At 36.6% G+C, this 14,497-nt stretch overlaps 1 protein-coding gene across 6 annotated transcripts; it reads right to left on the bottom strand.

Moving 5' to 3' along the window:
- Nucleotides 1-2,661: 2,661 nt before the first annotated feature.
- Nucleotides 2,662-13,360, bottom strand: LOC136264304 (alpha-aminoadipic semialdehyde synthase, mitochondrial-like). 6 transcript variants are annotated; one of them, XR_010705061.1, is made up of 8 exons: nt 12,939-13,360; nt 4,284-4,368; nt 4,166-4,233; nt 3,862-4,008; nt 3,735-3,813; nt 3,559-3,676; nt 3,269-3,508; nt 2,662-3,222 (listed from the first exon to the last, which is right to left on the bottom strand). XR_010705061.1 is itself a non-coding variant. In XM_066059020.1 (8 exons), exons 1-7 carry the CDS (start codon nt 13,302-13,304, stop codon nt 3,275-3,277), a joined length of 933 nt encoding a protein of 310 aa, XP_065915092.1. In that variant the 5' UTR covers nt 13,305-13,360; the 3' UTR covers nt 2,664-3,222; nt 3,269-3,274. The 6 variants fall into 6 exon arrangements, 4 of the variants coding, with proteins under 4 accessions (XP_065915090.1, XP_065915092.1, XP_065915093.1 ...); XR_010705062.1 differs by having other exon boundaries at nt 2,663-3,222; nt 3,269-3,363; XM_066059020.1 differs by having other exon boundaries at nt 2,664-3,222; nt 3,269-3,344.
- Nucleotides 13,361-14,497: the final 1,137 nt, after the last annotated feature.

The following is a 14,497-nucleotide window of genomic DNA, read 5'->3' as shown; positions in this document are numbered from 1 at the left end:
TTAAGATGCAATCATGGTATAGCAATAAATACTGGAAACAAAAAAAAAGTGATTTACATAAAAGTACACTCTCATAAGTACAAAAACTTCTATTGCTGAAATTCACAAAAGAATATTACAAGTCATATGATGTTCATTTTTAATTGTTGACATGTATATATAAAGGAACTGTGAACTTTTTAATACTGACAGCTAGGTGGTGTGGCATACACCTGAAAATGGAACCATTTTTTGCAGACATCTTTACTGGTTTACTTATGTACCAGTAAAAATATTGCAATGACCAGGTGCCTTAGCTATATCAGATGATAATGTTATACTAGTGAATTAGAACAGTCATACTAACACTGCTTGAAGTATCTTAGTTTACTACAGTGGTATATCTCCAGTATATGGAACAGTTAATTGTTTGTTATTTTAGTAGTTTTTCAGTAAACCCGCATTCACTGATGTTTTACTGAGAGTTTAAAACTTAGTAAAATAATTATGTTCCATATACTTAAGTTTACTGACACTTAACTATCAGTATAACTACAGTAAGGCATCTTAACAAATTAGTAAACTAAGAGCCTTCAAGCAGTGTAAATTAGGGATCAAATGTTCACTGGCACTAGCATATCTGCAGGTGTTTTATCTAGTGTTATCAATGGAGTCTGAGGTAAAGCTAAGAAAGACGAAGGTGTATATATAGCCCAAGTAATAGTAAATTATCCCCAAATGTTATAATTTAGTATGCAAAATGCAACTGAAGTGAGGTAAACATACAGTACACCAGGATCACTGACCCTGCTCTAAGCTAGTCTGCCTCCCCATACCCCATTCTCCTGCACAGTAGTTCTTATTGTTCTTGTGCAGGAGGAAGTCATATAGTATTATGATTTTTAAATGTCTGCATGGAATCTCTTTGCAATTGATTATCATGTCCATGTTGTGTGTTACCTAAATGAGCACCTTAGACCACTTGCCGGCTTCTTGAGATACTTTGTATAGTATGCATTTATATTTAGCACTGAATAACATGAACAAGCAAAAAAACTACATAATCCATATTAGTGTACTGAATATACTTCAAGCAGGTTTACGCTGTTCTACATCGAAAGACACTCATTAATTGGAAATCTTATTATCTATGTATGTTGCTGACTTGCTGTTAAGGAGTCTGTTTAAAATTTGGAACTAATATATCTGGATTGTTCAGATCACTGGTGCAAAACTTAGCTAAAATTTTCAAGACAGATCTTCTGCTTCAGTACTTCTACATGTATGACTATACAACATCTTGCTGTGTCTCTTTTTTTAGTTGCAAACATTGTGTGTAATATTCCAGTAACTTTGGTGGTGTGGATTTGAATCCCATGCACTCCTGTCAGTGTTTTGTTGTGTATCAATAATGTATTAACATAATAACAAAAAAAGTGAAATTTACAGGAGTGGGATTCAAACTCATGCCACCAAAGTGACTGGTGCCTTAATTCAGCGCCTCAGCTATGTTGTCTTCACAATGTTTTATAAATTTTGATATATGTACGTATCTAGCTCAGCTATAATAAGTGTGCGTGTATAGCTGTTACAACACAACATAGAGAAAGATTTTTTTGTCATAGTTACGTATGTAGGCATAAAATTTAACATGTCAATGCATAACTTGGGATAGCAAAAGCCTAGTAATATTATAGAATTTCAGCAATAGAAGTTTTTGTACTTATGAGAGTGTACTTATATGTAAATCACTTTTTTTTGTTCCCATGCAGTATTTATTTTTATACCATGATTGCATCTTAATTTATACACATGTTCTATGCCATGACATAAACTAGGTTATGTCATCTCACGACATATCCATCTTGGCATTCCTAATCCATAGTACAATTAGTGAATATCAAAATACGAAGTGTATTAAACAAATGTATTTTGCATTCACAATATAACTTCAGTAAAAGTAGCTGTGGCTGTAAGCTAGCTGTGAAGTGTCTTCACAATGAACTGACTACAACTTTATGTGGAGACAAACATATAGCAGCAAGGTGTTCCCATCTGCAGCTCATATGCACCTCTTATTAATTGTTACAGAAATGATGTATACCATGTAATGGCATTGTGGTGTGTGACCATGTAATTCTCCAGTAAACAGATTGTTCATGTGAACTGCTGGCATAGCATGTGGACTAAACTACTGCCACAATACAACCCCATCCTCTATCAAGATGTTAGTAGTGCTATAATGTTCTACTTATATTAACCCATCACCATGCAGATAGCTAACCAATGGCTTCCCAAGTTGGTTCTTTTAATTTCATGAGGGAAAGTTACCAGTAGAAGTTGCCCTAGAAGCTAGTAAAGGTCCATTTATACCAGCATGGATAGTTTTAGCTTTGAAGTTTAACTGTATTAGATAAGTTACATAATTATCAACAGTGTAATAGTTAACTGGTGAGCACAAAAGAGTATAATATGACATCTCCCATTGCTGCATGTTTGAGTCAATGAAAAAATTCCCAGTATGGACCAAGCGATTACTAGCTGTAAAATAGTAAACAATTGTTTATATTTTTTGCAACACACCTTAGGTGTGTTCCTTATTATTAAAATTTATTTGCATCATTAAAATTAATGTCAATTTATTGTTAAATGTAGCTAGTAAGTTATGGTAAAAAATTTTCTGCCATGAAGTACATACATGTATCTACCAAAATCTGCTCTACAAAAGCATTTTTTTACAAATTGCATGAGCAACAATTGAATGTCCTACTTATACAGTGTCTCTAACATTAATGTGTCTTGATGTTGTATGGCTATATACATAACTAAATTTAACTGAAAATCTGAACCAAAAATACTGCATGCTAACGACTATAACAAGTGTCAGGTAGTCCAATGTGTAAAAGTTAATTTTGCATGTTAAGAGAAGTACATGCCGTAATAATTATGTTGACACATACGTTGCTGTTATGATTAGGAATCAAAAAATCAGACCATTTGTTACATCCATGTCTTACAAAATAATAAAGCTTACCACAAAATGTCAACAATACCACCAGTATATGCAGTGAAATACAAACAGGTTTCATGAGCTAGTATGAAGTAACAAAAGTTAATCGTCATTGATATAAACCATAGTTCAGAATGTTGTACACAAAGCCCAACACTACAATATCTACACATGTGTATATTCAGCCTTCTCACTGCTTCCTATGACATCATGATAACTAAGATCGTTTAAACCTGAACAGAAAAGTCAGCTACGTCGTGAAAGTTGTAATTCTCTAACCCAAAATCATCCACAGGGAACCTTATTAGATTCTTTGGCCACCGGTGTTGGAATGGCTGAATCATCTTCTTTGTTCCTGTTGTACATGACTAATACTATTATGTAGAAACTTTTCTAATAGTTATATTAAACTAATCTTTCACATTAAGTAATGTGATATAGAAAATATAGATGTTATTATTGTTTATGTTTACATAATCTGTTAGTGTGGAATTCATTTTTTTATTCACAACTAAGTATCTACAATCCACAACAACCATTTTACGATTATCTAATAAACTGGTGTATACCTTCTTGTTAAAGGTAGAACAAAACTTTTCAGAAACTCTTTAGAGATAAATTTGTGACCATCCACATGTTCCAAATGGTCCTTGGTACGAACAACAGTGGCATAGACCGTTCTAGTATCTACAAACAATAAGTATATGACTACTGTTCGGCCATGAGATACATAAGATCAACTCACTTCCATTTTCACTAACATCCTTGAGATCTTTAGGAGAAATATACTCATGTGGTAATTCTTGAAATATTTCTTGAGCTCCCTATTGTTTAGGGCTGTGACCTATTCAGTCCAGAATTACATGACTTACTTGTGAGACATTGCCTGCTCCAGTGAAGGTAAATATCATGGGTCCAAGTGTGTCTGGTAGCAAACCATATTGAATCTGTCTACCCAAATTGCTAATGGCTGCTTTAGCAGTGCTCAAGCTTAAATAGTTGTGTGCACAACCAACATGCTAAACGATTAATGGAAGCATAGACACAGTAATAGAAATTACACTATTACATTGACCACCCAGTAAAATTCAAAACATCAAATCTAACACTATAATGAAAAATCCATTTAAAACTGTCAACATATAAGACCAATTAAGACCCTATCACCCAGCTCACCATGAACGGGGTGTGGTAACCAAGTGACAATAGCCGCAGGCCCAGTCCATGTAGAATATTTATCATTCCTAACATCACAGGAAAACAAGTAACCATTAAGTGTGACATCAATGTATACCTGCCATCCCAGCCATTCTGCCAAATGCTGCCGATACTGCTCCTTTATCACCCACCATTGTTTCATAATCCATAAAACACACTTTCTAGAAGGGAATAATTAACATATGCAATACAAAAGTGAGTTGTTATGTTGTCCACCAGTATCATGTACATAAGTTTGAACACTGTTCACAACATAAATGGCACTTGGTCACACGGCTGGCAAGTCATCAAGCACACAAGTTTGGTCTCAAAGGTTCGTAGCTTATTTTTTATTCAACCTACTTTTCAACAACAAATGTGAGGAAAGTCATTTTCTTCAGGCCAGTATTTAATATTCTACTGTACTTGTATTTTGTAATAACACAATTATGTTGTACGGCAGGAAAATCTTACTCTAAAACACTACTGTGTTCCTGTCACTTACAGGCTTCTATAGTCAGCTATTGCTCAGGCCACTATTTTCTGTTTATAATCAGAAAACTCCAAATAAAAAGTGCAATCAGGCAGGAGGGTCATTTCAACCCAACATATGCCACAATATCTAGGCTATATACAATTTTCTCAAACATACAGCCAGGTCTCCACTTACAAGCACGGTGGTAGGTTTAATTTCTTGCTTGTAAAATTCTGTAAATGTGCTTGCATAAATGAGTTATGCACATTCAGTGATCTTGTGTAGCCAACACGCAAAGGAAACACAGGTGGAGTGTACAGCATATGTGACTGGGCCTGCAAAAATAGGGCATGTGGGCACATGATTTTTGCCAACCTTTTCAAACTTTCATCACTCATAATGTTTTGTACCATTATGCTATGGCAATGCAAGTTTCCGCTCTTAGTAACCATTTAATTGGCTTTATGACGCAAGTTACAGAATGCAAATATTCTGTTCCAATACTGAGATATGACCCGTAGAGTGACAGGATGGAGTTTGTGCCCACATGCCCTGTTGTCGCAGGCCTGGTCACATATTCACTGTACAGTAATACAAACGGTGTAACTAATCTCACAAAGAGATAGTGATATCCATTGGCTAAATCACACTGAAGAAACGGTAGTGCATAATGTAATCACTGGCATGGACTGGAGTACTGGACTCATATTTTTTTTTAAATACAATTGTAAGGGTTAATTGAGTCACTGTACACTTGGATGACTTGCGACAATATTTCAGCACTGATTGGTGAATATGATATTTTTAACCATAAAAATACAAAGGCAAGTGAAGACATAGTCTGAAATTATTATTATACTGTCGTAAGCACAACATATCACTGTAAAGTGCTAATAATAATAATATACACTCTACAACTAAACTGTATATGAACATACCCATTCAATATCAAAGCATTCCTTTAAGGATGCAGACTGCTGAAACTACAGATATTACAAATATCTTAGCTATGTTTTTGCCCTAATTGTGGTTGTAATTTACTTATTTGTAGCTGCAATAAACCAAATGAGTTCAGTTTCATGCTCCATTCACAATATGACAGTATCCAGTCTGCTTTACATAGGTACTGCGGCATGTGGGTACATTAAATTTACCTATTCGCTACTTTTTCAAAGTTGTATCTTCATAACTTTTTACTATGACCCGTGCAGTTTTCTCTTCAGCCTTATTATTAAACAGTTAAATGGCTTTGTGATACAGCGAGTAGCCTAAGCCAGTGGACAGTGGTTTTAGGCATGTGAAATAATAAATCGTTTATATTAAGTAAGATAGCTAAGGTACTGGTCACTTTACATTCTGGATACTACTGTTAGTTTATATACAGTAAATGAATAATATGCAAAACCATGGAGCTTTAACTGGCAAAAGAAAACAAAATTGCAGGATGGGATTCAAACCCTTGCATTAAACCATTTGCCATAAACCACTCTACCATCCTGTCTTCTTTAGGTACTTACTCTTGTGTAGTGCATTAATTTTTAATCGGAATGAACAGATAAAAAACTACAAACTGCATATCAGTGTTTCTGTACATGTGAGCAAACCCAACTGTTAGTGTGATTTTTTATGGCTTTGCATATGGATGTATTCTCTCTACTTGCAAAGAACCACCTGAGGGTTGTTTTGAGTTAAAGGATGTATTCCAAGGAGGTGATCTTCACTGCCGTTCTAGCTATTAGAAATTTAGGCCACTTCAAATAAATTTTCTGTTTCCCATCCACCTCCTGCATCTGGTTACTGTCAGCACTAAATATTCCATTATTCCGTATTCTTCCAATATTTTCTGGTTCTTCTTGCATACTGACAGGCTCAGTAAAAGCCATCTTGAAAACAGTGTCAGCTCACATGTCAGCAGTGCTATCAAGTCGGCACAAACTTCACATCTGTGTTGTTTTGCAACTTAAAATAACAAGCTTAAGCATTCTTTTATGCAGCTTTTTATGGTTAGGGGGAAATCACATACAGTGGACACCCTGGACTCAGCAATCATGAGGTCCACAGGAGAAGATAGGTTAGGGTGTCCAGAGCTTGACCTAGAGCCATGAATACACATCCTCAACAGTAAAAAAAAAAAAAAAACTAAGACAGCAGCATAGCCAGCTCATTATGGAAGAGTAAGAGGTGTTCTTTCAGGTGGAAAATAGATTGACAAAACACTTGAACACAACAGAAGCAGCTTTCCCCATACCGCCAGATGATGAAAAACAAGTGGAGTAAAGCAACTAGCAACTATGCTCCACTTCCCGAACCTTTTCTTCATACGTATATGGGTCATTCCATGCACAATCACCAAAGAATTGTAATGACCCCCCTCGGATTTTGATGAAATTTGGTGTGTATGTAGTACTTATGGTACTTATTCACCATACCAATTTTTAGCCCCCTGCACCACATGGTTTCTGATTTATGACCACAAAAATTTTGAATATTTTATGAAAAGTTGGTACGACTTGCATTACAAAATCAACTGTAGCTCACCACTGTATTAATATTTTGAAATAAAATTTTCGGTGAATAAAGATAATTAATTGATCAATTTAAAAATCCATAAATTATGGGATAGCAGCTTAATCAAACTTTTCAAAAGTTGCATAAGAAACTTTGATCCTACATATTTCAAAAAGTGCTGCTTCAAATTCTTTGAATTTTTTACTGAATGATTATTGTGTCATGGTCTATTGTTGATAAATTTTTTGTGGTGGGGTCACAATGGGTTCAGGAGATATAATTAAAAATGTTGTAGCTTATAGTGAAGTATTGTAGTCTATTATTGCTTTAAGGGAGTGTACACCAGTATTAACCATTCCTAATAAGGTCATTTCAGATCTGTCTTACATAATGAAGATTTTGAAATGCAGTGTAACCTGTATTAGTGACCACCTGTATTGAAAAACCATCCTTAGTTTACGAAAGTTTAATGCATATTAATAGTCTTCGGTTAACAACCAGACACATCCTCTAATTATGAAATCAAGACCATTTGAACTCTCTATGGAATTACAAGATAGGTGCTATTATTTAGCAGCATGCACAGAATTATAGCAGATAACATTGGACAACTTATAATGCTGATTTGTACATACACAGAGGACACTTTAATTCACTTCAAGTTAAATGTGTGCATAAGCAACTTGTGAAACAGGCATGTAGCTAGTACTATTTTATAACTGTGATGATATAGTGTGAAGCAATTTTGTAGCAAGAGTCATTTCTTTCTTTGTCAAAGAGTACACACGACCACTTCTCGTCCTTGGGTCTACAAGAGTTAGAATATGATCCATTGGTATAGTGTGGATATTCTGTGGCTCTGGGTACTTGAATGAGTTTGATGGACCATGTGGATGCAGAAACGTCAGTTGTACTTTGTTTGTATCACAGCAAACTTTAAGCACACAAGCGAACCACCAATTCCCTTCATGTAAACATGTGACAAATCCAGCAATTGATTCAGGTGGAATATCATTCTTTCCTAGAGCCACTCTCTCTTTCCTGGAAGTATGAGATGAAGAGTAAAACTTTACTTCCACTGTACTGTCTGAAACTGGCACAAAACAGTGTAGTTTTCTTGTACCAGGAATTGTCCGTGACAATTGAAAGCGACCTTCCAAACTACTCAATTCTTTCCTGTAATCTTCATTGCTACAATAACCAAAGTGAGCAGCAGAAATGTTGCTACATGCCCAATCAAACAACTGACGTGCTGTCATGAGCTGATCATTGTATGGCCTTTGTAAGCTGGCACGAGCAGCAAGTCGTTTGACTGTTCCACCTAGACCATCACATGCTCCTTTTCCATGTGAAGTGGCTGAAAAATGCCATTCAGCTTCAACTCCAAAATCATCTTTGTGGTGACATAAGTTTAGGAAATTCTTCCTATTTTTGTACTGTGGTGCAGCACCATCAGAGAAATAGATAATTTTACAAGGGTGCAATCTTGCCGGCAGGAACTGTTTCAGAAAGGTGATGAAAGATCTTTGGGATAGGTGGACAGCAACAGTATCATGGTGGAGACAGTCAGAAATCACCACATAACTCAAGTGGCGTAGTTCTTCAGAATCCAGGTAGTAGGCGACAAAGGGATGTAGGGTTGCTGAGGAATTGTTCCAATGAAACCCTTGGGCAGCATCTTGTAAAATAAAAGAATAATTCTCTGAAAAATCTACAGTGACTAGGAACTCTCCCATCTTCAAAGTTGTCTTACAGTTTGCATAGAATGATGCCTGTTCTGAGGCAATAAATGAATGGGGACGCAAGAGCTCTATCTTCTTACAAAAGGTATCAGCAAATTCCTCAATAGGGGAACAAAACGTCTCTAGTGTAGATCGATCGGTGGACACCCACTGCTTATAAACAATCTGTTCAACATCGATCTCATCAAAGTGATTAAGTAGGTCTTCCTTCAAAATTTCAATCTTGGGACAGGCATCACATTCTCCTAAATAGCACCTAGGATGTGGGGGGTTACACATCGTCTTCCCCAAACAGTGGTGATACGTTGGTAGCTCAGGTATCTGCATCTCCTGGACCAATGACATCAACTTCACATTCTGATGTATTGTACACACACAAACTGAGTGAGTACCACTTGCTCCTGCTAATACACAATGTTTTGGTCTCAGCTCAGCAAACTTTGAAAACCCAATTTTGTAATTTGGGAATTTCTCTTTGAACTCACGGTACACCTGTTTTAAATCACTCAGGACCAGTCGCTTTGAAAATGCTCACGTTTTCCCTCCTTCACTGACACGAAATCCTTCTTTCCAGGCATAACACGACTAATCTCATCAGATTCATAGAAATTGCAAACAGTGGTAAATGTTTCTGGTGAAAGTGAAGGTCTGCGTGATGGACCAGGAAGAGAAAGAATGCCTCGTTCCTCTACCAGCTTCTTTGATTGTCGTGCTAAATACTCCGAGACACCAAACTCTTGCTGTATTTTTTTCACTGTCCAACTCTTTGGTAAAACTGTTAGTACTTGAACTTGCTCACTTCTTCTATTTGTTTCCCATAACTTCTCCTTTAGTTGTTGGATCATCTCAGTTCCATCATCCATAGGTGCCATTGGGATAACTGTTCGCTGCAAGGCTTCAGTAATCTTCTTAACCTTCTGTCCACAGTAAACCTTTGAACGGCTTTTACACTGAGAAAATGGCGTCTCACCAATCTCTGCTAGACATACATTAAGCGAAGATACTGCTTCTGAACTATGAAAGAACAGAGAATCAGATTGTGTTGCTTGTGAGCTAGAAGGATTAAGCTCAGAAGCAGCAGACTCAGTGACATTTAGCCAAGGTGACTCCTTACTTAGTTTCTTTCTGCATGTGTCACAAATCTTCATATCAATAGTAATATTTGGAGCTCTTTCACACATCCAGGCTGAAACAGGTCTGAGATTCTTCTTACGGCTACTCCAAGTATGGCCTGGTATATCAAATGGATTGCAACAGGACTGAGCCATGGAGACAATAGGAGTAGTCACTGCACACTTCCAATATCTAGTTAGCAACTGAATATGTTATACCTAGTAGAAAGTTGTTTGCTCACTGAAGAATCTTTGCAATGCATGTCATTGCAATTTGAACAATGTCTTGTATGACTGGAATTTTATTAGCCAGCTACAAGTATGCAATTAAGGTCTGAGTATGTCCATCTATACAAACTGGGTCCATGAGAACACTGTAGAGTTAAACTTTATTAACTAAGGTGGTTTTCAATACAGGTGGTCACTAATACAGGTTACACTGCATTTCAAAATCTTCATTATGTAAGTCAGATCTGAAATGACCTTATTAGGAATGGTTAATACTGGTGTACACTCCCTTACAGCAATAATAGATTACAATACTTCACTATAAGCTACAACATTTTTAATTATATCTCCTGAACCCATTGTGACCCCACCACAAAAATTTTATCAACAATAGACCATGACACAATAATCATTCAGTAAAAAATTCAAAGAATTTGAAGCAGCACTTTTTGAAATATGTAGGATCAAAGTTTCTTATGCAACTTTTGAAAAGTTTAATTAAGCTGCTATCCCATAATTTATGGATTTTTAAATTGATCAATTAATTATCTTTATTCACCAAAAATTTTATTTCAAAATATTAATACAGTGGTGAGCTACAGTTGATTTTGTAATGCAAGTCGTACCAACTTTTCATAAAATATTCAAAATTTTTGTGGTCATAAATCAGAAACCATGTGGTGCAGGGGGCTAAAAATTGGTATGGTGAATAAGTACCATAAGTACTACATACACACCAAATTTCATCAAAATCCGAGGGGGGTCATTACAATTCTTTGGTGATTGTGCATGGAATGACCCATATCACTTCTCTTGCTCATGCCTCCAAAAAGTAGCACTCGAGGACGAACACCTACTGGAGGGAGCAAAGGAGTTAAACACACGGACATCAAAGAAGGCATGTTGATGGTGAGGAGCCCAAAAATCTGTAGCAAGGCAGGCGTCATCATCATGAACAGTAGTCTTATACCTTAGGTCCTCACCAGATAGTTGCTGAAGAACAGGTTTGACCTTAACATCATGACAGACTTCAGGTAAGACAAATACGGTGAAGTCACGGATGTCGCTATGGCGGATGGTGGGAAAGGCACCATGAGGACAGCTAAAAGCATGAGGGATTGAAAAATCACTACCACAAACACAAGGGTGCATGGTGTCCAGCCATACAAAGAGCATCTGTGAATGCACCTTTGTGAAGAACAAACTTGTGTTGTTCAATCGGAAGAGAGGTAAGCCAGGAAGACGAGCCTTTTCCCTGCAGGCAATCGATTGGCTACTAAACCACAATTGCCCCCAATTAGTGCCGTTCTATTAGGTAAGGAATATATCTGAGATTGATTGATTGTTTATTACCTCTAAACAGTCTGACAAAGCCGCTCTTCCCTGCCAAAGGGGCACACTTACATACAACATAAAGTATACATAGAGATACTACAAAGACAATAAACACAGCAAACTAATAACTACAACACATAATTACAAACCAAACCAAAAATAAGTCATTTTTCCAAAAGATGCTGTAACGTTTACTTCTTAAAGCCATAATAACTAGCTATTCAGCTGCTTGCTTCCCGTCACCTAATGGAACAAAAATTGGCGTGGGCGGAAGGTGATTATTGATTATTAATTGTACACTTGACTCTAGTTATTTCAGTCTCTGACTGCTCTATTAGAGTATCTTGATCCTGAAGTTTTCCAGGATTCTCCCTGTTGAACAAGAGTAGAGGGACTTCCACCCTTCTGCTATGCTTATATGCACAGCTAATGCAATTACCTTCACTCTGTGCCTACTTCTATCATGAAATAATGCATTCACGTGATCTATAATCACATAATTAAAATTTGGTGTGGGTACGTCTACTAAAAATTGATACGGACAGTGACGGGAAACAAGGAATTTAATAATGATGGCCTAAAAGATTATTATTATTATTATTAAATACAGAGAAAAAGGCATTATGCCTGTGAGTCCTGCTCATTACAATAAACAATTAGGCCACTCCAAATAAATTCTCTGTTTCCCGTCCACCGCCCGCATCTAGTTACTGTCAGCTCTATTATATTCCATTAATCCGTATTCTTCCATTATTTTCTGGTTATTGTTGCATACTGCATGACAGGCTCATTTGAAACCATGTTAGCTCACGTGTCAGCAGTGCTATCAAGTCTGCACAAACTTCACGTTTGTGCTATTTTTGCAACCTCAAAAGGAAGGAACAAGCTTAAGCATACTTTTATGCAGCTTTTTATGATTGAGCAAGGCAAATAATGACTTGAAAAGCTGCCAATCTTATAATGAATAATGGAAATGGACCGCCCGCCCGCATGCAAATATGCTTGAGTCCAGGACGGGAAACAGAGAATTTATTTGGAGTGGCCTTACATTAAGAATAAAAGTTATCAATCAAAATTTTAAAGTTGTCAGTAGAATTAGACTACACTACATAATTGGGTAAATTATTCTATGAATTGATGGTTCTTACTGAAAATTTACTTCGAGCATTCTTTTGGGCATGAGGTTTAAAAAGTTTGAAGTAAAGGATTCACCAGTAGTTCCACCAGTAGGTCCCTTTTGAAAGAAAATGCCTGATTTCCGCTGTGTAAATGTAAACGAGAGCTCGAGTTAACGGGATATGATAGTGCGATTGTCTAAGTACTAGTTCACGCAAGTAGTAACTACTACCTACCTTCGCCACTAGAGTGTCTAACACTATCATGTTCTCTGGTTGAGCCTTTATCGTGTGTGAAAAGAAGGCATACCTCTTGTTAGGTAAAATACGCTCGGGAGGAATTATCTTGACGCCGAAAATTGCCTGTGCTTCACTGAGGTCTTCTTGTATCACGGCTCCATTTAATCGATACTCCATGGCGGTGTAAGCCCGCCTTGACGATGGCTGTACTAGAACTTTAAATCCCTCTCGAACAAGCTGGCGCACGTGACTTGGACTCATTGGAGCTCTTCGTTCCCAAACGCTTCCTTCTTCCCGACATATCCCAATCACTGGTTGTACATTGTTTGATAACGAACTTGAAAAACATCTAAATTTCGACATCCACGTTTTGTACCTTATTCAAATCAGGTAGCTAATTTACTATAATATGAAGCGTTCGGAAGCCTTACAACATCTTACGTCATATTATGCAACATTACGTGAATTAGTTGTGAAACCATACACGTGTTTGTGGGATTCTAGACCATGCAAGCTGAGTCACTATGGTTGTGTGAATAACGATAACTCACTCTCAATGCAAAAACGAAGCCGGGCCACGCCCCCAAAATTACAAAAAATAGAATTAATTCGAAAATGTAATATAGTATATAGGCAAAATTTTGCCAAAATTGGGTCATGACGGATTAAAGCACCAAATTTGGTACAGTGATTCCTTAGGATGTATAAAATTATTTCAGAAGGGGTGCCACCGTGAACTCACCCTGCGCCCCTTTGTACGGACAACTAATTTTGACAGTCCGCAAAATTAAAACTCATTACATTTACTGTTTTGAATAATGTGTTTTCCTAACCACATTCCCAAAGGTTAATAGTTCCTGTTTGTGAATGAGTAGTCCATGATATCCTATAATAGTATTATTTAAATATTACGTCTGTGTGAAAGATACATGCCTAAACAAAACTATTGGTTTAGCAAAAAATTTAAATCGCTAAAATTTAAACATGGCTATTCATGAAGGTTTTTCCCAATAATAGCTAGTGACTTATTTTCTGTCAAAAGCAACGTCTATGCTTCCACTACACCGGCTGAGTACTGTACACAGAACACCAGTTTCCTGGATACTTGACCTCCTGAGGTTGTAAACAGGTTCAACCTTTTACGCACATAACTACAGCCAGAATTTGCTATAGCTAGCTATACATTTGCACGGTTCTATTTGCTACTGAAATGTGCATACATTGATCTGTTATTGAAATTCTTTAATTAAAGAGACAGATAGCTATATAGCTATAGTCTCAGGAGGTCAAGTATTCAGGAAACTGGTGTTCTGTGAACAGTACTCAGCCGGTGTAGTGGAAACATAGACATTGCTTTTGACAGAAAATAAGTCACTAGCTATTATTATCGGGAAAAACCTTCATGAATAGCCATGTTTAAATTTTAGCGATTTTAAATTTTGCTAAACTAATAGTTTTGTTTAGACATGTATCTTTCACACAGACGTAATATTTTAATATTATTATTATACGATATCATGGACTACTCATTCACAAACAGGAACTATTAACCTTTG

This window comes from Dysidea avara, chromosome 8 (genome assembly GCF_963678975.1).
Source record: "Dysidea avara chromosome 8, odDysAvar1.4, whole genome shotgun sequence".
Lineage (NCBI taxonomy): Eukaryota > Metazoa > Porifera > Demospongiae > Dictyoceratida > Dysideidae > Dysidea > Dysidea avara.
Note: the sequence above shows the minus strand (reverse complement) of the source record. Positions and strands in the feature narration are given on the sequence as shown.